Here is a 24,171-nt window from a genome sequence, read left to right on the forward strand (position 1 = left end):
CGAATCCGGGCCTCAAACGGCGGCTGACTACGTGGGAGTCCAGCGACATAGCCATTACGCTAACTGCTGGTCCCCCTATTTTATTTTTTTAAAGTATTATTTATTATAATTTTATTTATTTATTCACTTTTTAAAAATTTTACGAGAGAGAGAGAGAGAAAGTGAGAAAGCAAGCCACCAGGTCTGGTGGATCTCGAACCGTGGTTGGCCACGTGGGAGTGTCCTTACCCACCATACCATCTGCTGGTAGCTTTCCTGGAAGAATTTTTAAGTAAGTCTCGTGACTTAGATTATTCTTAGAGAACAAAATATCCTATGGCCCAGATCACCAAACACAGCCCCAATTTAGTAACTAAAATTTTTCTATAGAAGATCATCTAATTTCAAACTATTCCCTGGCCCATCGGAAATGTGTGATGAGGGGATGACTTTCTTAGAAGTAGAAGGTATACCTACCATCCACTCTTTTTTTTTTTTTTTTTTTTTGAGAGGTTTTCGCTATAGGGCGCATGCACTCACCAGACAGACAGAGAGACAGAGAGACAAAAAGCAAGAAATCACCCCCAGAGGGGATGGTCACGCCACAGTCCCTTCTCCTCCATTCTCCTCTTGGGATCTTGGGCACACATGCACACGCACCCGGCATGAATTTTAAGCCACCGGGTCTGGGATGCAAACCGCGGTCGAATACATGGAAGTCCAGCGACATAGCCATTATACTAACTGCTGGTTCCCTATACCTACCATCCACTATGTCTTTCCTTACTTAGCTATTCTTTTATGTCCTCTCCTTGTTACTATGGTTTCTGAGGTATAAAAGTTGAGAAAGGGGCCCGTTGGTGCATGACAGATTAAGGCAGCTTGATCCCACATGGCCACCTGCACAATTTGAGTCCTAGACCCAGTAGCTTGAAAAATATTCTGGGTGCATATGTGTGTGTACCCTAATTCTTGAAAAGATAGAGAAATAGAGGAGATGAGATTGACCATTCCCTCTAGAGGGTGTTTCTCATTTCCCTTCTCTCTCTCTCTCTCTCCCTCTTTGTCTCTCTCACTTTCTCCAGTGAGCACATGGCCCTCTGGAAAACTAAAAAAAAATGTTGAGAGAAGGAGCAGAAGGAAAGAGGATGGGAGGCTTTGTTTTTGGCTGGTGCTGCTGTAAGATGGCTCTGTGCTGAATAATTCTGACAGATGTTTAAAATTGTCACTTAGGGTTCCTTCTTAGGTTCTTAGAGATCTCAGTGAGAGATGTTTGACTTAACTTTCCACTAATGACAGATGATAGATTTTTCTAGACTGTCATCATCTGATTGGCTCTTCTTCCCTTCATTCCCTGGTTTCTTAGCATTCTACAGATTCTCTTTTGGGTCTCATCCTTCTCTAGGGGCACTCGGGTAGGTTTCGAAATTACTTGAGCTTTCCTTTCTCACGTTTGGGTCTTTTATAGTCTTTATCAAGACAAAGTCAACAAGTTCAGTTCGTCCCAACATAACAGGAATTTTGTCTTGATCCACTGTGAAAACAGCTACACAGCCTTTTGCTTATCCCTCCCAGTGTACTTAAATACAGCTCACTGCTGTCTCCCTGCTGCGGTGACCCGACTCTTCTGACTTGAGGTCACAGGAGAGATACCTGAGAGTGGGTTGGGGATTTGCAACACTCTTTTCTGTTAAAACAGCAACAGAAATGGAATTGATTATAATGTGTATGATATCTTCAACCAAACTGGTACAAAGTGTGTTCATGTTGGGTGATTCATTTTGCAAGCTATACTAATTTACAGTGATCAAATGTATAAAATTAAACAATAAAAGTTTAAAAAGCAACAACAACAAAGACAAAACTCTCCTCTTAATTTTTTTATGTTTAACCCAACCCTTTTGTGCTCTAGATATGTGTGAATTGTTCTTTATTACCGAATTTAAATTTCTGCCTGGTGGCACAATTCACTTTGATATGGGATATCAATAATCATAGAGTCTCGACAACAGTTTACATTTTCATGTACTTTATATTGAGTCTAAAGCACTTCTTCAAAATCTTTTTACCACAAGTTCTATAAGATAACTGACTCACCTGCTTGGAGGCTGGTAGTTTTTGTTTTGTTTTTAATCTTAGAAATAAAAGAATTTTACCAGAATATGTCCAGGTGTTAGGTTTCTTTTTTGTTGTTGTTTGTTCATTTTCATTTGTTTGGTTTTTTGTTTGTTTGTTTGTTTTATGTGCTTCTTTACTTTGTAGACTTGGGTAAAGTTCTCTCTCCCCTACTCATTTCTTATTTTTCCCTCATTTATTCTCTTCTTGTAATCTCTTTCGTAAGTATATAGGATTTTTACAATCAGCCTAAGTGTCTCCAATCTTATTTGTCTGGTTATTTTTTAATCTTATTGTTTTCCTCTGAGAAATGGAAAAATTACATGATCCTGTCTTGTGTTTCCTGACTCTTTTTTGCTGTATTTAAAATCTCTTTGACTGCCTTCATTGTAATACCTTGTTTGTCCCTTTCTTCCTCCCTTCCTTCCTCCCTTCCTTCCTTCCTTCCTTCCTTCTTTTCTTCCTTCCTTTCTGGATATTTATTTCTTCTTCGTAACCTACTCCCGTGAATATGAAGCAGTCTGAACCATTTTGAAAGGAAGTTTCAGAAAATAACTTTTTTCCTGTTCACTGCAGCAAGAATGTCCTAAGAAGGTATGTGTGCAGCTGCTTCATGTACACATCTTCTTTTGGACTGTGGTATCTTATTGCTTATCCTGTGATGTTCAATCATCCTCAAAAATGATGTGTGCTTGTACAAATTGGAGTTGAGATGGGTTCCTCTAGAGATCGTGTGGGTTTTGTCCAGATGATTCGGGAATCAACAAAAGAAGAAGGAAGGGGGAAGATCAAATTTACTGTAGTTTCACTTCGTTCATTTTTAAATGAACAAAACAGACAGGAAATCAGAGCTGGAACATCACAGTGAGAACTTTTCCCCTTTGTGGTGAAAAAATTGTTTCCTGTGTTTATCTCGAGAGCCAGGAACTAGTTGGAGTTGCATATGTGAATCATGTGGGTAGGAGGGTCATTTTCATTGCTTATATGTAATTCTGTGCTGCCTCCTGTTCTCGCTTAGTTTAGCCACTAGCCCTTGGTATACATATTTCTTAGGCATTTGTTAGGGTCCACGTGCCTGACCACCTTGGCTTATTAAGAGGATACTGTCTGATTTTTATTAAAGTTTCTTTTTACAGACCAGACAAGCTGTTTTCACACCTACGAAGATTGAGGGGGACTGCTTTTGATCTGGGCATTCCTAGTTGATGTTTAATTAGACCTTTCATTACATCCTTCCAGAAACCTCTGCCTTATGATTCTTCATCTTGGAGACTAATGATGTAAATCTTATAATTCTCAATCATTTAGTAAATATTTGAATGCTTAATGTGGCCGGCGCTGTGCTCAGAAAAGCGTGACACTTACACAGATATTTTCTAGCCATTTTGCAATTCAGAAGGAATATCAATGACTAAATTGTGACGTTAAATTCATGTTTTCATTTTTCAAACCATTTCCACTATGATTTTATGAACTTAAAATATGGTGTTATAGTCTGTATTTATCCAAGAAGGCATTTTGCTCTACAAATACATCTTTTACTTATGAATCAATGATCCTATGATATTTTTATTTAGGGTAAATATCTATTCTGCAGACAGCACTGTATTTTAGTGACACTGCTGTGAATGAAAATGACACAGAACCTGTCCTTGGAGCATACGATCATGAATCACATAATCACAGACAATGTAAAATTAAAATTTAGAAAATGGTGTAAGGAAAAATGGGTAAAATGATGTATTGACCATGGTCAGAGAAGTTAAAATAATTTAACTATGGAAATAAGTATTGAACTGAGATCTAGAGCTATTATTGGCATTTCTAAGTGAAGTGATGAGAAAGAACAAGGGCTAGAGTGAGCTGTCCAGAGTCCAGGCTGAGGGATCAGGACTTGCAGAAACCCCATGGCTGAGGGAAAGACTGCAGGTCAGAGGAATGGAAATGAGCTCCTTATGGCTGGAGGGCAGAGAATAGTAGATGAGGTTGGTGATGGTGAGCGAAGTGATGATGAGAGGTGGGGACCCATTGGCCCAGGCCATTCTAAGCCATGTGGAGCATTTGAGCATTGTCATAGAGAATGCTCAATGGAGGCAGGGTTGGGGTGATAGGTTATATTTGCACTTTGGAAAGATTACAGGGTCATTTTCAAATGTTTTGACACTTGTAAACCAGAAAACTGGAAGGTCACTTTTTTTTTTTTTAAGAGACTATGAAATAAGAAGAAAAACAATGCTGTCATTTTTTTTTTTGAAGGCTGTATTTATATGATATCGGGATACATCAACACTCTCAATGAGCACTTTCATCACTGTATTCTCTACTTTTCTTTGCTGTGTATACTGGTTTCCAAACTTGACTGTGCATCAGGACCACTCAAGGAATAGAAAATACCATTTAAAATGGCATAGAAGCCTGCCTTGCCCTAGAACTAGTTGCTCAATTTCTAAAAGTGAAACTCTAGACTTGACATTAAACAAAACAAATAAAATCTTCCCAAATTATTCTAGTATATCTAAGTGAATACTAGTGTCCAGGTAGGTGTTAGAGTTTGTTGCCCATTCCCTAATGTGGGGAATACTCACTTCCTCTTTTCATACCGACAAGCAGTAACTATGCATGTTGTGAATTGGCAATACAAATATCCATTTATTTTTCATCATGTCTTACTGTATCAGGTAGATGGCACAAACCTTCAGGGTTTCACCAATCAGCAAGCAGTAGAGGTGCTGCGGCACACAGGGCAGACTGTGCACCTGACACTGATGAGGAGAGGGACGAAGCAGGAAGCTGAGCTCTCATCGAGGGAGGATGTCACGAAAGATGCGGATTTGTCCCCTGCTAATGCCAGCATAAGCAAAGGTAATGGCCGCTCAGTCTGGTTTTCAGATAGACCTTTATTATACTTTACTTGTTTTCTAAGTCCGAAATAATTTACTTTATTCATTTTTTAATTTGCTAGAGGATGCATGCGCTTGCCAGAGAGAGACAGAGAAGAAAGAAAGTGAGAAAGCAGCCCCATGGAGGATGTCCATGCTGCAGTCTCTTTTCCATTTCTCCTTCTGGGGTTTTGGGCAGGCTTACACACAAGCCAGACATGTTTTTCAAGCCACTGGGTCTGGGACTTGAGTCATATTCTCGGCCATGTGAGATCTGGCTGCCTTAATCACCATGCCACCAACTGGTCCTGAAATAATTTATTTGAAGAATGCCTTTTATTCTCAGTTGTTTATTATGAGCCAAGTGAAAAAGGAAGTTTAATAAAGTCAGTCTTAACTGGAACCAGCAATGTGTCTATATACCATGGAATGGGCTTCTGAAAAAAAGCAGCATTTCTTCTCTCCTGTTCACTCCATCACCATTTCTCAACTGGAAAGATGCCTTTCTGCCCTTGCCTTACTTCTCCATGGCATCGCAGTGTTCTGTCTTTAGGGGGATGCTGCTCTACCTGATTATTCATGTGAGGGCCATGGTAATTTTAAATGTCTAACCTTTCTTTGAATGATTGATTTTAACTTTACATGGAATTGTCATTCTTAAGCTACTTGTACATGAATATTTGCAAATTTATGAAATCTTTATGGACATACTGACTGAACAGTTTACTAGAAATCTTGCTATTGACTGGAAAATGTGGTTTCATTTCCACAAATCCTGTCCATTGATATTTATGCAGTATACTACTTACTGCAATAGGAGATGGGGAGGCAAATCATGAAGATATGTATCCTCCTTTGTTCATTAACAAATTTAATTTTCATTTCAGTAAATATGATTGTTGAGCACTTTATCTCAAAAACACAGATTCTCATTTAGTGGTTCAATAAATATAGTGGGTTTAGAAAAAAATCAAGTACCGTTTATGTTAAAGATATCACTACCAAAATATTCTTTTTTTTAAGAAAATTTTGAAAAAGATGAAGATTCTTTGAGGAGAAACACCAGTATATTACCAATTGAAGAAGAAGGTAAATACTTAGCATGTGGTTATTCTATTATTATTATTATTTTATTATTTAGTTTCTAGGCCTTTGCCATTGCACCTGTGTACTCACCAGAGAAAGACAGAAAGAAGGAAAGATTTTGGTAACACTCACAAATGTACTTGGAGTGATTTTCAAACCTCTGGGTCTAGGACTCGAACTACAGTTGACTGTGTGGAAATCTAGTACCTTAACAATTATGCCACCTGCTGGCCCCATTATATTCTTCAGTTTTAAAGAAAATATATTTTAATAAATGTATTGAAGCTTCTGCATATACTATAAGCTACTAAATATTTTTAAAGAGATGCTTATAATCTCTATTGACATATGTGATTAATTGCTCTCATAGATTTAAATAGTTCACTTGTAACTGGTGTTCTTGATGACTCAGTCTACCCTTTTTTATTTGAGAGATTTTTGGTATATGGCACGTGCGCTCACCAGAGAGACAGAGAGTGAGAAATCACCTACCGGGGGAATGGCCACACCGCCATCCCTTCTCCATTCTCCTCTTGGGATCTTGGACACTCATAAACATGCACCTGGCATGAGATTTCAGCTGCCAGGTCCAAGCACTGAACTGCAGTTAGCTACATGGGAGTCCAACATTACCATTATGCCATCTGTTGGCCCCAGAGTCAGTGTACTCTTTTTCATTTTTAAAAAAGTTTATTTCTTCCATGAGACAGAGAGACAGAGGCACACTCCCTAACAGAGTACCCACTCTGCAATTCACCACCACTCTTAGCTGGCCTAGATCATGGGCATACACATATCAGGCCAACATGTGTAGAGAGGTCCTGGGATGTCTACCCCAGACCTTTCCCATGCTGGTTGAACTGTAGCAACACTGTGCCTTGGCTTGCCCCTACATATTTGTTTTTTTTCCACCTAGAAACATTTAGGAATCAATTGGCTGTACACATGGTTTTAATTAAATCTCTTGTTTTGTACAGATGACTTTATTGAGCAAATAATAATACAATTATAAAACTTTTCCAAATAAACACAGAAGACTCTTTAAAGTATAAACTCTTAGGAATTAAGCTATCCAATTTTGGGAGACCTTTTCTTCTTCTTTTTTTCAAGAGATCTAAGTTTTAATATTGGGCAGCTGGTGTAGAAAGTATTTATACAGAGACATTATCAAAGCTTTCTGCAAATTCTTTCCTTATAGACCTAGGATATGTCAAGTGTTTTGTTTTGTTTTGTTTTTGAAAATAATTATAGCAGTGGTAATTTGTAATTTTTCCAGAACGTTGCTGACTTATTTTTATTCCATGTGCTATATACTTCCTTTACCTGTTAGATTTCTTCAGGTACTTTGGTAACTTAAATCCACGTAACAAAGTGTAATGTTGATCTCCTTCTTTTCATGTAAATTATGGCTTTAACTAAATGATGAAATTTTCTAGTTCTTTAACATATGGACTCTTTCATAATTGAAGGGTTTTATTTTCTGCTGAAATTTTTTACTTATTTCATTATTTTAAAGGAATATTTGTGTTTGTGGAGGTATCCTAGAAGGGAAACGTGTAGAGCTCACACATTTTAATCACTTTCTACCATTTTTCCACTAATAAAGTGAAAAAAAATATTTATGCTTAAGTGAGTATCCAGAGTAATGGGAAGGATAAAAATGTCTCAGAGCACGTAACTTGAGATAAGAAGTGGGAATGGGTGTGGGGTGTCTTGAAGGCTCAGAAACATCTATTTTGCTTTGGTGAAGGCAGCTAATGAGAAAGCTGCATATGTGTGTGGGAGGATAGATGGGGGAGGCTCTAGACTTAGAAGCAGGAGTCCCAGAAAAAAATTTTTTTAGACAAAATAAATAAAGCAAAAATTTCTAAGTGATGCAAAAGAATCTGCCCTTGTACTAGTCCTTAGAGGAAGATATTATTTTCCCTTCACAAAAATTTGACTCTGTGTGAGCCTGGACAAGTAATTCGTCTTCTCAGTAAAGTAATAGGACTGGGCTTAATGATTTTAAAAAGCATGACTGAAATCAAGGCTGGGAACAATTAGGAAAGAATGAAAATGGAAAGTTGTATGATCTCGGGTTGGTTGCATGAATATGAACCTCAGACTTTTATCAGTGGTTTAATGACTCTCCACTCATAATATCACTCTGTTTACATCACTGCCAAGCTGTGTAAATATGACAGACTCAGAGAATAAAAGTATGGGAGGAGGTAAGAATCTGACTAACTTTCCTCTTTCTCTCCTGGCATCAGGTCCAAAGATTTTTGTAATGTTTGTTAATGGCTACTTAGTTATCTCTTTCTGGATTAAATTTAATTTTGAAGAGAAAACACTTACTTTGGAGGGCAAGCCTACACATTAAAAAAAAAAAATTATTATTTCCTGTTTCTTAAGGAGAAAACAATCATTTGATTAACTTAAATCTGCAAAATATGCCTGGAGTGAAAGTTCCATAATTCCCACTGACAAGGAGGCAGCTAATGAGAAATCTGAATTTTTAAGTCGATCTTTGAATTTGAAATTTTAATGCTCAAAGAGATTTTTAGAAATAAATCAGAGAACAATGACTGGTAGATGTTTTTAGCAGATAACCTTCATAAGTAAGGACTATGATGAAATATGGAAATCTTTGCATATGACTTTAAATTTTTTCTCAATCAGTTTCTGGTTTTAGCTATGCATTTTTAACTCAATATTCACATAATTTAGTTAGTATTTTTCTTTCTTCTTGGTAAAATTTTTGTTAGTGAGATAATAATTGTAGGCTTTTACTTTGATGTATAATCTCAGATTTCCATTGATTCTTGTTTTTCATTTATATTTTCTTATTATGCATGGAGTTTTGTATATGATTTGTTAATTTGTCTCATCTCTTTGTTTGTTTTCCTAAGTAATAGCACAATCCTTTATTCCTTGAATTAGTAAATGAAAATGACAGAGAAAAACTAATATAGAAGGTGATATGGCTTTTTGCTGTGGCATCATCCAAGGACCACTAAGCAAATCCTGGTCCAGCTCAGACTCTTCAGTCTTTTATATGAAAATTGCAGAATATAAGGATATTTTAATGGAAATAGAGTTAAAATTTAAATGACATCTATTAAAAGAGAATAGTGTTGAATATGGAACTGTAGGGTTCTAAATTAAATTATTAAAATAAATAAAGAATAAAGAGCCACCTGTGTATTGGCTAAAGAGTCTGACTTGGTACAACAGAGAAGTTCTAATTACGGTGTCCCTGGTGCTGATTGTTAGCATAGGGAGACTTTTGTAGCTTGTCACTAACTTAACTGCCTTAACAATTTCAGGGTATCCATTACTGTCAGCTGAGATAGAAGAAATAGAAGATGTACAGCAACAGGAAGCTGCCCTGCTGGCAAAGTGGCAAAGGATTATGGGAATTAACTATGAAATAGTGGTAGGTTAGCTTAACCTTCCTAATTTCCTAACTTGTAACTGTATTTGAGTAGGAAGTTCCTGAAAATAATAAAGATAAGGGACCAGCAGTTAGCGTAATGGCTATGTCGCTGGACTCCCACATAGTTGACCACGGTTCGAGTCCCGGACCCGGTGGCTTAAACTCACGCCGGGCGCGTGTGCGTACGTGCCCAAGATCCCGAGAGGAGAATGGAGGAGAAGGGATTGCGGCGTGGCCATCCCCCCTGGGGGGTGATTTCCTGCTTTCTATCTCTCTGTCTCTCTCTCTCTGTCTGGCGAGCGCACGCGCCCTATAGCAAAAACCTCTCACAAAAAAAAAATAATAAATAATAAAGATAATATCAGAAAGAGTCCCCAGAGAAGTAGCAAATGTCCAGGACTTTTATTTTGTTTTTTGTTATGGGGCCTGTGCCTTTGTGTGTGTGTGTGTGTGTGTGTGTGTGTGAGAGAGAGAGAGAGAGAGAGAGAGAGAGAGAAAGAGAGAGAGAGAGAGAGAAATCACCCCTGAGGGGGATATCCACACTGAAATCCCTTCTCTATTCTTCTCTCAGGATTTGGGCATGCATGCATGTGCCTGGTGTGTTTTTCCAGTAAGCAGATTGGGGAATCTGGCCACACATTCTTTACACTCGTGAATTTACCTTCATTTAGAGGTTAACTCTGTGTATTTTTTTTTTTCATATGACTTCAGATTACTTCTGATATTGACCTTGAATATACTAGTACTAAGATTCGAAAGAGTTTCTTTTTTAATTTATTTTTTAAGAAAGCTTTTTGCTATATGGCTTGTGTCCTTGCCAAAGAGACAGAGACAGAGAGACAGAAATAGAGAAATCACCCGCTGTGGGGATGGCCACACTGCAATTCCTTCTCCTCCAGTCTCCTCTTGGAATTTTGGGCATGCATACACATGTGCCCAGCATGAGTTTGAAGCCTCCGGATCTGGGACTTGAACTGCATTTGGCCATGTGAGAGTCCAGCAACATAACCACTATGCCATCTGCTGGCCCCTGAAAGAATTTTTTCTTAATAAAACTCTTTTTCTCAGTCTAATTCTCCCCTCAACCTCCTTAACTGTAAAATTAAGGAGATGATGTAGATCATCTTTAGCGTTCCTTCTGATTTTAATGTTATCTGTGTCATCATTGGATTCTGTGTGAAAATGGGTAATTTCCTACCATTCCTCATTATGTCATGTTGCAGTAGGAAATAGGGAGTTCATTCTTGTTTTAAGACTGGATTCACCTTTAAAGAGCATTGATACAACATCACATCAGGAATGTGATGTTAGATTTCGACTATTTAAGTTCAAAACCCTTTTCTAGCTGTGCAACTATGATTAAGTAATTTCTCTAAACCTCATTTTTCTAATTTGAGAAACAAGGAGAGAAAATGTGCCTATTTATGAAAAGCAAATGAGATCATCTATCTCATGTGGGTAGTGCAGTCCCTGGCACACAGCAAGTGCTAAGTGTGTGTCTTTCCCCTACTATTGTCTGAGCTCAGGCTCCGTGGTAGTCGTGACTACCTTCCGTCTGTTGTCACCATCTGCAGGCACTCAGAAGCGTCTTGGGTGTGTGGAGCTGGCTGCTTCCTTTTAGTTTGTATTGGTTCATGAAACTGTACACATCACTACTCTTTCAAAGGCAAAGTTCCAGAGTTTTGCAGCTTTGCAGTCAGGTTTTTGAAGCTTTCATGAGACAGTTGGCCATTTGGGGGTAAACTCAGATGCATGGGTTAAAAAAGGAACAAAGCATATGAGAATTGCGATGATTCTTTTCCTTTCAGGTGGCCCATGTGAACAAGTTTAGCGAGAACAGTGGGCTGGGGATAAGTCTGGAAGCAACAGTGGGACATCATTTCATCCGCTCTGTTCTACCAGAAGGTCCTGTTGGACATAGTGGGAAACTTTTCAGTGGAGATGAGCTGTTGGAAGTAAGAAGCCATGCTATTCTTTCTTCTTCTTAAATAAGACTTTGAAAAGGCTGCAGGAGGCTTAATGTGGCAAATAATTAAGTTCTTATTTTAAATTTCTCCTTTATGATGTACTTAAGAGAGATCTACAAATAAAAATACAAGCAAGACAGACATTTCAAATCTTCATACATATTGAGCTTCATATCTAATTCCATGTTCTTTTTGTTTTGTTGTTAAGTCCAGAAAACTGTAAGAAGTTTCTTTGAAAATTTTAGACAATCGTCCAGTTTTTAGAATAGGTGAATACATTCACATGTTTCAAAATCAGAAAATACCAAGAAAGATTGTAAAAAAAAGTCTTCTTCCTGTCCTCATCCACTCAGTTCTTATCACCTGTCATAAGATAATTACTGGTATAGTTACTTCTGTTCAATCTGCCATATTTTAATGAATAAATAAGAAAATTTGAATATATTATTTTCCCTCACTTCTTGAAACATGATATTAATAGCATACAATTGATGTCATCATTTTCCATTTTTATTTATTCATTTAATAATTGTATAGAATCTCAATTTAAAAAATAGTTTTCTTATTTTCTACTTCACCTTTTGGGAATATTTTTATTAACTCCTTTTTTCTAAACTCCTACACCGACAGAATGAAATGAATGAAAATCAATGGTTTTCCTGATAGTGCTTTAGAAGTTCCAAGTCTAAGAAAACACTAATCTTGCATGTAAATTGCTATAGTTTGTGCTTCCACAGATCTTGCTGCAGTTTTGTGCACAGCATAACTCTGGTAATCCCCATTGCAAAATTCATATTTATTTAATAGAAAATTGTTGTCTAAAGACTATTCATATTGTGAAATGTTTTTCTTTCTTGGGTAATGTTTCTTTTTTTTCACAGGTGAATGGCATAATGTTGCTTGGAGAAAATCATCAAGATGTGGTGAATATTTTAAAAGAACTGCCTATAGAGGTAACCATGGTGTGCTGTCGTCGAACGGTACCACCCACCACCCAGTCAGAACTGGATAGCCTGGACTTATGTGATATTGAGCTAACTGAAAAGGTATCAAATTTGCAGATATGAAGCTGATCTGAATATATAACAAATAGTCTAAAAGGTGTTAAAACATTTTAAAACTTTTTTTCTTTTTGTATTGGATTTTGTCACATAGCCCATAGTTTACAGGATAGACCTTGAAATCAGACAGACCTGAGTTGAATCAGACTAGACACTTAGCTATCAATAGTTGTGCCACCTTGGGCCAGTTCCTTCATGTTTTTGCATCTCAGTCTTTCTCCTTTGTAAAATATAAGTCATGATGCCTAACACAGTTTCTCTGAAGGTTACATAAGGTAATACAAAAATATTGGATATTATAGATGACCTTGTATAATTTACTTGAATTATTCTTATGAAAGAGTTGTTCATTTTTCCCCATTTGAAGAAGAGAAAACTGAAGTACCTAAGCGTGTGTATTTAGTTTGTATTTTTCAATGCACTTGACTGAACCTAACCACCTCTGTATCTACCATACAGCTGCTGCCTAGGGAATGGCTAAAATACAGATGCACACACCGTTTCTAGATGTGTAGGTCTTATTTGTGCAGTATACTTTTAAAATATGAGAAATATGAGCTTATGATACTACACATCAGATAATTCTCTGTGACACCTGCAGACTCCCATTTTCCTGTTTGCTTATTATTCTTCATTCAGATCAGAACATCAAGAAATGGAGATAATGAACTTTTCTAAGGTTACCCAATAGATATGTAAAGTTAAGATTTGGACTTCGCATGTTTTGTAGTATAGGCAAATCTCATGTGAGGTTTATAATGAGAGATGATGTCAGGAATTGATTTCTGTCACAGAAGTCGTCCTTATATATGGTTTCAGTTTCCATGGTTTCAGTTGCCTGCAGTTGATGATAGTCTGAAAATATAGAGAAAGAGAAATTGAGAGACCACTATCACATATATTTATTACAGTATTTTATTATACTTGTTCTATGTTATCTTTAGTTTTTGCTCATTTTGTATTGTTCCTGATTTATAAGTTAAACTTTAACATAGGTGTGTATGGATAGGCAAATGTGTGTGTGTGTGTGTGAGAGAGAGGCTTGGTTCTATCTGTGGTTTTAGGCATCCAGTGGAGGGTCTTGGAGTATATGCCCCATGGATAAGGGGAAACTACGGTCCATTGAAAGAATCAGTACATTGGGACAGTTTTGAATGCTTCAAAGAATAAAGTGTGTCCTTGCATATTCACATGGGTAATTAACCAGGATAGAATAAGAAACCTAATTGTCTACTGTGTGCTACTCAAAGGCTAACATCAGATAATCTACATATTTTTGTGTGGCATACATGGGATAATTGCAATAAAGTAGGTGGACATATTTTCATCCATAATCCTGGATTATGCAATAATTGATTAAAATCAAAGAGAGTACACAAACTAGAATTTCACCCTCATAAGCATGTCCTTCAGGTCAGTCAGTGGTGTGGCGGTTAAGGTGGCTGAATCCTACATGGTCGATTAGTGGTTTGTATCTCAGAAACATACTAGGCACATGTGCATGCATGCCCAAAATCCTGAAAGAAGGGACAGATTGAGAAGAAATTGTGATATTACCATCCCCCTTGGCGGTCCTTTCTTGTCCTCTCCCCACCCTGGCAAATTAAAAGAAAATTAAAATAGCACATTTTTCTTAAATTTGATATGTTTGTACAGATAAACCAATTCGAATTAACCTACGTTCATTTTATTTTCACTTAGGGCTGAACCCATAGCCTAGTGGTTAAGGGAATTGGATCCTACATGGCTGAATGTGGTTGGAATCCCAGTTCCAGCAACTCGAAAACATGCCAGGCACATGTACATGCATGCTCACAGACCTGACAGGATGGAGAAATGGAGGAGAAGGGATTATGATGTGACCATGCCCCACTGAGGGGTTCTTTCTCCCTCTCCATTTCTCTCTCCATCTCTCCCTTTTTGGTGAGCACATGCACCCTCTGGTAATTTAAAAAAAAAAGTTACCTTTACTTAAGAAGTTAGAATTTTGATTCCCTATTTCTGTGTTCAGTGCTTTACAAATGTTACCTCATTTGATTCTCAAAAACTTCTGCGAGCTGAAGCCCAGGTTAGGAATATTACCCAAGAAAACCATATAAGAAATCATAGAGACAAACTTCATACTGGGGCAAATCTGATTGCAAGTCATGTATCTTGCCACTCCGAATAGTAACTAATTAATGAATCGAGTGCACAAGTCACAGCATTTTAGAACCTGTGCTTGCATAGAGCACAGAACTTTTATACCTATCCACTTTCTCCTGAGTGTTACTTAGTTATCAAATAATTAGTTTATTTAATATCCAAATCGCTTTTCATTTTTTTTCTGACTGTAGCGGTGATTCAGACAGTAGAGGTGATCACACCCCAATCATGCTGCTGAAATGTAACGTTGTATATTAACATTGTATATTTTCATAGATCTTTGAACCCTATTTTTTTAACAACTGTTAATAACTTTTATATTTTTTCCTCTTTAACAAGGTTCAATAATTACTGCCTAAATTCCTAAAGGTCTCTTGAAAATACTGTTCTTATTTGAGACAGTTTTGTTCTGGACACATACTAGCAATGTGCCTTTACTTTGAAGCGTTGATACTTGTATCTGCTAATCTAGTCCCTTTGAAATAAAAGCTGTCTGGTCTGTTATTCAGCCTCACGTAGATCTAGGTGAGTTCATCGGGTCTTCGGAGACAGAGGATCCAGTGCTGGCGATGACTGATGTGGGTCAGAATACAGAGGAGGTGCAAGCACCCTTGGCCATGTGGGAGGCTGGAATTCAGCACATAGAGCTGGAGAAAGGGAGCAAAGGACTTGGTTTTAGCATTTTAGATTATCAGGTAAATATAACCTATATTTAAGAACGTTGTAAAAAAGAAAAAGATGGCATATACATTACTACAGGTATGTTGTTGATAGCGGAGCAAAGGCAGATACTATTGCAGAGTTACTAAAGACATTTTCTCATTTTGAGTCAGTTTCTAAAAGTAGTCATGTGTATGATTTATTGACTATCATAAAGGGCCTATCATTGAATTTATTGAGCTATTTTATATTTCACCTTTTGGGAGTTTGAAAACCACACAGCATATATGTTAGGAATGTCGTACAACTATAGTGGATTTTGATCATTTGGGGAACGTATTTATATTATATTTATTTCCATGCTCTTATTGATGGCTTTTATTTTAATGGTGAGTCCTAATGTTTTAGGTATTTGTCTAATGTAAATGATAAATTTATAATTGGGTATATTATAAATTCTAATATTAGAATCACTTGATAAAGATCATGTAAATGCTTCAGTTGGTCAGGTGTGGCTTGCATCTATACCTGCATCACAGTCTGTGCTGAGGCTTGTCCGACAGAGTGTAGCAATTGCTCCTTGCTAACACTGAACCAGAAAGCTGGCTCAGATGACTCCATTGTGTTCACAGGGCCTTTTTCTGGAACCTTGTTCTATCGTTAAGTGTGTTGTGTATCTGAAAGCACTGCATATTGTATGGCCTCTTTCTGTATTTCTTCATTTCTACAAAGACAGGTCCTACCTTCAGTATATTCACATCTGGTGATGAGATGATATAGCACACAGTAATATTCTATTTTGCAAATGTTCTTTATACCTGACTTCTTACCTCCAATGATGGTTATAAAATTTGACAACTTACTGCAAATTAAAATTATAATCTTCAAGTTATCTATACAAGTTAATAGGTCTACTCAGGAACATTAGCAAATATGGTTGCTACTGTTTGGGTGAGATCTTTCTAAACTCTCTAAAATGAAGATTACTTTAGCTCAAATAATTCATTGGAAATTTTGTATGAATCTTTTTTCGTAAAAAAAATTCTAAGACACTTGAAACAATTATCTATCCATTCATTCAGTGCAGTGTGGATAACCTGTGAAAGAGTTTTTCAGTGTAAAAATGAGCTGATTTCTTTTCCTTTTTCATTGTCAGGATCCAATTGATCCATCAAGCACTGTGATTGTAATTCGTTCTTTGGTGCCTGGTGGCATTGCTGAAAAAGATGGACGACTTCTCCCTGGAGATCGACTCATGTTTGTCAATGATGTGAACTTGGAAAACAGCAGTCTTGAAGAAGCTGTAGAAGCACTGAAGGGGGCACCATCAGGAAGTGTGAGAATAGGTGTTGCCAAGCCCTTATGCCTACCTGTAAGAATTCAGCATTTATTGGGTTCTCTTTTTTGGGGGAGAGGTTTTTGCTATAGGGCGCGTGCGCTCGCCAGACAGACAGAGACAGAGAGACAGAAAGCGAGAAATCACCCCCCAGGGGGAATGGTCATGCCGCAATCCCTTCTCCTCTATTCTCCTCTCGGGATCTTGGGCATGCACGCACACGCGACTGGCGTGGTTTTAAGCCACCAGGTCTGAGGCGCGAACCACAGTCGACTATATGGGAGTCCAGCGACATAGCCATTACACTAACTGCTGGTTCTTTATTGGGTTCTTTTTAAATTCGCAAACAAAATGGCTCATAGACTTAATTTGTACTTCAGGTGTTCTCAGTATTCAATCATGATTTTTAATTATTTTCATCAACATAATTATTGGCTCCAGGAGTACAAAGGTGTCATTTTTAATAATTTTATTTTGTTTTGCTTTTTAAATTGTTGCCATATGGCATGTGCACTTGACAGAGAGGGACAGAGAAAGACTGAGAGGAAGAATGAGAAATCACCCCCAATAAGATGGCCATACCACAGTCCCTTTTCCATCCTCCTCTCAGGATCTTAGGTACACATGCCCATGTGCCCAGTGTTTATCAAGCCACTGGGTCCAGGACTCAAACTGTGGTCTGCCATGTGGGAATCTAGAACCTTAACCATCATACCACCTACTGACCCTTTGACTTACATTTTCAAAAGATTAAAGGAAAGAGAACATCCAGAAAAAATTTGTAACTTACTGATTTGTGTTTCACTTTTGACCATTTACATTTGATAATAATATTGTAATGAACATAGAATCTAATCTTTTCAATAAAATATGCCTTATTCATATCAATGTAGTGAGGTATTAGAGAAAAGTAATATCACTTACAGTCGGCAGTGGGATCGTTAATCACAGTGAGATAAAGTACATTCTCTGTCAGAGTGGCTTACATTCCTGAACTCTGTTAGACTTGTCTAATTACTGCGGAGCAGGAAACTGAACTTTTCAAACTGGGTTCATCAGTTTGGAACTCTCCTCCTGAGAAGGAATAGCTACTATATCATTAATTAACTGTCTCAGTATTAGAAATAGTTAATGTATTTATGCTGCATAAAGCAGTAAGTTTTATTATTGGGTTGTCAGGAAAGCCATGATTCATTTTTGCATGGAAATACCCAGGAAAAATACATCATGACTTTATGTAGTGATTGCAACATGCAGCTTATCACTACATTTAGGTAAGTATTAAAATGTTCCCAATTGTATGAGTATAAATATAGTTTAGAACGAAATTTAAAGGCACTTTAGAAAGTTCATGAAAACATAGAATTACAGAATGAGTTTATTTTGGTGCCAAATAGATGTGAAGTTTGTGCATAGTTTTGTTCATAATAAGCACTTGTCATCACCTGTTTGAAAACCCTACCTATACCTTTATTTTTAAAAGTGCAAATAATTGAATAAAGAGTATTAAGGATTTTTTGACGTTTGTGAAGGAAGTTATTTAAATAGTAAATTTTGTTATTTTAAGTGTCTGTTAATTTACTCATGTGCTACATTTTATTCTACAAAATATTTTAGTGACCTATGAAAATGTATTTTAAAAAAAGAAAGAGCAGAGCATGAAGACTATGTTAATTTAACCTAAAATCAAACCAGGATTGTGGACTTCATAACAAAGGATTAATAAAAAGAGGAATGTCAGAATAAAAATAGCTCATGATGGAATGCTACATATTTTTTCAGAAAGGAGCATGAATTTGGTTCTACTCTTTTTGTTAGACAAAGAAATGGAAAACCTGAGTCAATATATGATTTTAAATGATCATTTATTCAGAAGTATTTTTTTCTTAGCCAGTTCCAAAATAAGTTTCTTTTATGAGAGAATTTGTTATTTCAAATGCAGTACAAATTGAAATACATAACTATCTCCATTACCTAAAATGAGATTTAGTAAATATTAAATTCATATGTGTGGGAAAAGAAGAAAAACATTTTTTTAAATTTTGTAATACTTCTTTTGCATGTAGTGTTGATAAAAGCTGATGTAAGAAATGTGAGTTTATAAATATCTTAGCTGATTTTATCTGAGATTAAAAGGTTACAATATATTGGGGACCAGCAATTGGCATAATGGCTATGTCACTGGAATCCCATGTAGTCGACAGCGGTTCGAGTCCCGGTGGCTTAAATTCACACCAGGCACATATATATGCATGTCCAAGATCCCAAGAAGAGAATGGGGGAGAAGGGATTGCAGCGTGGTCATCCCCCCTGGGGGGTGATTTCTCGCTTTCTATCTTTCTGTCTCTCTTTTTCCAGTGAGTGCATGGGCCCTATAGCAATAAACTCTCAAAAAAAAAAAAAGGTTACAATGTAATAGCTCAGGTCTGCAATTTAAGCAGACTGTGTACATGTAGAGTTTTTTGTTGTTATTGTTATTGTTTTGTTAATAAGCTGGTTTAAGTACGAGAAGTAACTACTATAGGGTTCAATAATATTCCTCATCAGGTAAATTACATTTCTGAAAATAGTATTCTAGTAAGGGATAACAGAGAGAAGTCTATCCTTTTTTTAGTATTTTGTTCTTCTGCAGCTTCTTTTTTGTCTTAACACATGAAGGTTAACTTCTTTCTATTCTAAGAAGCCACTGTTTGGCCAAAATATTTGGAAGATAAAAATGACCAGAAGATTATTATAATAAAAAAATTGTTGATTTTTATAATCTTTTATAAGAAGAATAAAAAATTAGTGGAAAAGCATTTTCATCTAATAGATTATCTTTGTATTAGAATAAATATTCTCAAGGAATGTGTCTTATCAAATAAAAATGTTAAGTCTGAATATCATATTTCAAATTTATTACTCTTTATAAAGTCATATGTTATCATTTGAAAACTTTCCCATTTTTTTTTTCTCTTCTCCCCACATTTTTCCTCTCCCTACCCTTTCTTCTCACTTTTCTTCCTTTGCTTTCCTCTCTCTTTTCTGTGGACTGGCCCTGACAATGCTATTCTCCCTGCAGCTTTCACCAGAAGAAGGTTATGTTTCTGCTAAGGAGGATTCCTTTCTTCACCCACCACACTCCTGTAAGGAGGAAGGGATGGCTGACAAGGCCCTCTTCAGGGCTGACTTGGCTCTGGTTAGTGGCCATGACTTATTTTAGCTTTTAGAAATCTTGTGTATCTCATTTTGCCTTTCAAGATATTCTGAAGTTTTACTGTATTCTTTGTTCATTATATTTTAGAAAGCCAGACATGTTCTTGCCAACTCAAATAATTCTCACAGTTAAAGATGGGAAGCAAAGCCATAATATATGTGAAACATATTTCTTGGAATGTGAGGAAATTCAATTAGCATTGCAGTGTGTCACCGTGAAGAATTAATCTTTTTATCATACCTACAGTGGTTGGAGTGCTTGTTTGCTATAATTTCATACTTGGAATTTTCTAGGCATTCCTTAACTGTTTTCATAATGTTGTTTTGGCTGCCTTTCTAATGGAGTGACAGGTATATTTTTTGATTAGATAGCAATAGTGAGAGAATCACATAATGTGGCTCACTTTTTAAGAGTGCAGAAGTTTCCAGAAAAGGCAAAACCCATTTTTTGTGGGGTTTTTTTGGTAAATATATATATGGAAGCATTACTGAATGACAAAAAAATTAAATTTTTATTTCTATTCGACCTTTATAAAATCATTCATTGGAATAAACTATTTAATAATTAAAAGACAAAACTAAATATCATATTTAAATATACTGGTAACATTTATGTAATTTAAATATAATAAATTGTATATCTTTTTCACAGTACTCCTATCATTCAAGTTAGATTCTTGAGTTTACTTTTTTTGTCAGTAAATATTGTCCAGTGCCTCTGGAAAGGATTATGCTAAACCTTTTAAATGTGTTAATGTTTTTAGATTAGAAAGATGGATTTTAAACCTGTTACTTACTTTCCTAAATTGATTGTACACCATCTTGATTTAAACCAGAGAGTGAATTATTTGACTCTATATACATTTTGGTAATCCAGTTTTGGGAGTGATGTTTCTTTTGGTTAATATTTTTAAATTGCAAGTTTTTGAAAATAGCAGTGTGGAAAGTTTCTGTGTATGTTATAATAAATGATTTTTGGCCCTACTCTCCATGGGTCTTATGGTATTAGCATGTCAAAACTAGACAGTTTAGTATGCTATGAACTACAAAAAGCACTGTGTTGTTAAATAGTACCCAGCCATAGCAAATTCTTTTTTAAATGTCACAGGACGTAAGTATGTCATTGTCTCTAAAGTTTTCCCTAAGAAACAATGTTCTATTTCGAGTGTACAAGACTTCCTTGAATCTCTTTATAAACAAATGACGTTCAAACAGAAAATTAGTGCCGTTTTTATGCAAGTTTAGCCTCTTATAATGGTAATTAATATCTTGATTCTTCTCCCTGATCAGCTATATTCTTGGACTGGTCACTCAACTTTCTCTGGGTCCATAGTGTTTTATCTCTACAGCAATTAAATAAATTGATTATTAGTATCTCTCATAAGATTCTAAAGCATTAGCAGTGGGCATACAAATGATATTGAGGTATTAGTTCTTTAATGTTATTAAAGATTTATCTTCTATAATCCATGCCACAGGACTTAGTTAACACAATCTACATAGCAAATGCTAAATATATGCTATCTAGATTGTTGTACGTAACATACATTTGTAAAGGGCATACCTTTATATAGTAACTTACTAGTAAATATGAATATATATTTAAAATATACTATTAGGCTTATGAAATATATTTAGAGAGACTGTCACTACTTTACTTTGAATGGCCCACCTGTAATTTTAATATTTTTTCCAGAATGTGACATGATATGATTTTATAATACTTGTAACTTCTTCTAAATAAACATGTAAACAGAAGTTACAAAGAAATAGATCATACAGGATTTTATCATCAAGATAGAAAATGCTAGTAATATCAGAGAAGGGTCAGTTATGTCATTTCTGCCTGTTCTGAGGTATGGCTGTGAGTGGATTGCAAGAAGTGCTTTGGGCTTATCATGACTTAATTCTTTCTTTTCATTCTGCCACAGAAGACAGAATGTTTAGATAATATATAGTGAAATTCCCTATCTCTATAAGAGTTTGCTAACAGAAGTTTATAACTTAAAGCTTCACCATAACGAGATCATAATTAGGCCCTTGTTTGTTAGTATAATTTTAGCACGAAATCACAGATTTTCTCTTTTCTCTCTGCAACTTGAATGATTTTAAACTCTAGTTAAGATAATTTAAGCAAAATAAATAGTTTTAGTAGGGTTTGGAAATAGATAATTGCCTAGCTGCCTTGTTGAATAGCATTTTATTTTAGTTGAATAAGAAAAAGGGATGACCTCGTCAATTTTATCATAAGTTTTTAAGAATTGGACATGTGAACTAAGTAAATATTTTCCTTAACTTATGGAACTGATTAGAGTTGATCCAGACCCTTTGTTGTTGATTATTACCTTTGGCCTTTTTATTGATGGAATAAAATTCCCTCAATGCTGGACTCTCTGTTGTAGGTAGCCACTTGTTCTTATTCTGCTGTGTTCATCTGCCTGATGGGTTAAAGAGGGTGGAGAGGCATATAGAGGGTAGAATAAACAGATGGACAATATCAGTCTGCCTTCTAGTCTCAAGTAGAGGCTGCTTGTTATATACATGATAGGACAGAATTCCCAATGGCTGTTACTGTTTCATTCCCAGGTGGACACAAATGATGCTGACCTAGTAGATGAATCCACTTTTGAGTCTCAATACTCTCCTGATAATGACAGTGTCTACTCTGCTCAAGCCTCTGTTTTATCTCTTCATGGCAGTGCTAGTTGTGATGGCCTGAACTATGGTCCCTCCCTTCCATCCTCTCTTCCCAAGGTACAAGGAAAGTGCCATTTTATTTATGGGAAATTTTTCCATAGCATTTCCCAGAAGTCATTGTTTTGGGGAGCTGTGGGAGTAGCATATTGGAGACATTACATTTCTTTTATGGATTGGTTATTACATTAAAGTACAACTTCATTTAGCTAGTGTTGATTTGGTGTCTTTCGGACTATGAGAGACTATTTAAATCTCGTGTGTGAGACAGAGTGATGGATAGACACATGGGTTCGAAGCTCTGAATAGGATTTTCATGTCAGAAGGAAAAAATTTAATGAAATGCATTTCTCGAGTAATGTTTTTAGCAATGTCTACTTTGGAAAAATTACAAGAATAAGTGTATTTTCTTAATGGTTTTAAAACTTTTATGTGAAGTTGTGTAGTACAAGATTTCTTGCATTGATTTAAATTTACTAGCTAAATTAAACCTAATGCTGTCATGTTTTTATGAAATAATATCAAAGATTACATGAAAAATACAGTGTTTATGTCACTAGATATGAATGAAGAGTTTAGTTACTGCTTGACATATCTTTGTCATCTATATTTTATAAATAGATTATTGGCATGAATGTCCCAACTCTTTTTCTTTTCTCAGTGATATACTTTATAATGTTCAATCAATAATGTTATAAAACTTATTCAACTATTTGAGTATGAAATAGTATCTTTCTATTTTAATTTTGATTTCCTGACTACTAGTGAGATTGAATACTTTTTCAAATATTGCCCATCTAGTTTTCACTCTTCATATTTTTTATCATTTTTATATTGGTTTTTCTCATCTTTCTGTTGATTTGTTAGAGTTTACCTTTTTTGGAAATTGACATACAAAGCAATAAATTACATATTTTTTAAGTGTGTTTATAGTAAAAATCTAAAATTGTGTGGCCGTAATATTTTCCAACTTCAAGAGTGAAGTTATTCTTGGGAGAAAAAAAAGAAGCATGGGAAGTTAGGTGTATCAATAATATATGATATAATTTTAAGACAAAAATCAAGATTGAAGAAAATATGGTGGAACCAGCAGTTAGCATAATGACTGTGTCGCTGGACTCCCAAGTAGTCAACCACGGTTCGCGTCCCGGACCCGGTGGCTTAAAACTCACGCCGGGCGCGTGTTCATGCGTGCGTGCCCAAAATCCCAAGAGGAGAATGGAGGAGAAGGGATTGCGGTGTGGCCATCCCCCCTGGGGGGTGATTTCTCGCTTTATATCTCTGTCTCTCTCTGTCTGTCTGGTGAGCGCATGTGCTCTATAGCAAAAAAAAAAAAAAAAACTTCAAAAAAAATATGGCAAAGTGTTTATTTACTTCTGGACAAAGAGTTCATGTTTGAATGCAATTTCTTTATTTTTCTAAGTGAGAAATATACCATAAATAAATACTAAAATCTAAAATTGGACAATAATTGTTTCTTAAATATATGAAATACATATTTTCCACATAAATCACACTCAATGGGAAGGGGCCTATAACTTGGGAAATAGGATTTTTACAGGTCTACACACTTTTCCTCCTGATTAACAAGTAATATTTTTGGACAGAACGTTTCAAAGCACTTTTTTTTTTT

General features: G+C 36.0%; 1 protein-coding gene across 1 annotated transcript in view; it reads left to right on the plus strand.

Annotated features, from left to right (window-relative positions):
* MPDZ (multiple PDZ domain crumbs cell polarity complex component) overlaps window positions 1–24,171 on the plus strand; it is a 163,217-nt gene that overhangs the window by 51,881 nt on the left and 87,165 nt on the right. Inside the window, 9 exon segments of the mRNA XM_027766416.1 lie at window positions 4,773–4,956; window positions 5,997–6,062; window positions 9,371–9,480; window positions 11,289–11,435; window positions 12,329–12,493; window positions 15,163–15,348; window positions 16,470–16,685; window positions 19,711–19,827; window positions 22,431–22,598. Of these exon segments, the coding sequence (XP_027622217.1) occupies window positions 4,773–4,956; window positions 5,997–6,062; window positions 9,371–9,480; window positions 11,289–11,435; window positions 12,329–12,493; window positions 15,163–15,348; window positions 16,470–16,685; window positions 19,711–19,827; window positions 22,431–22,598 (1,359 nt within the window).

The sequence above is a fragment of the Tupaia chinensis genome, unplaced genomic scaffold, assembly GCF_000334495.1.
Source record: "Tupaia chinensis unplaced genomic scaffold, TupChi_1.0 Scaffold143247_2, whole genome shotgun sequence".
NCBI lineage: Eukaryota > Metazoa > Chordata > Mammalia > Scandentia > Tupaiidae > Tupaia > Tupaia belangeri.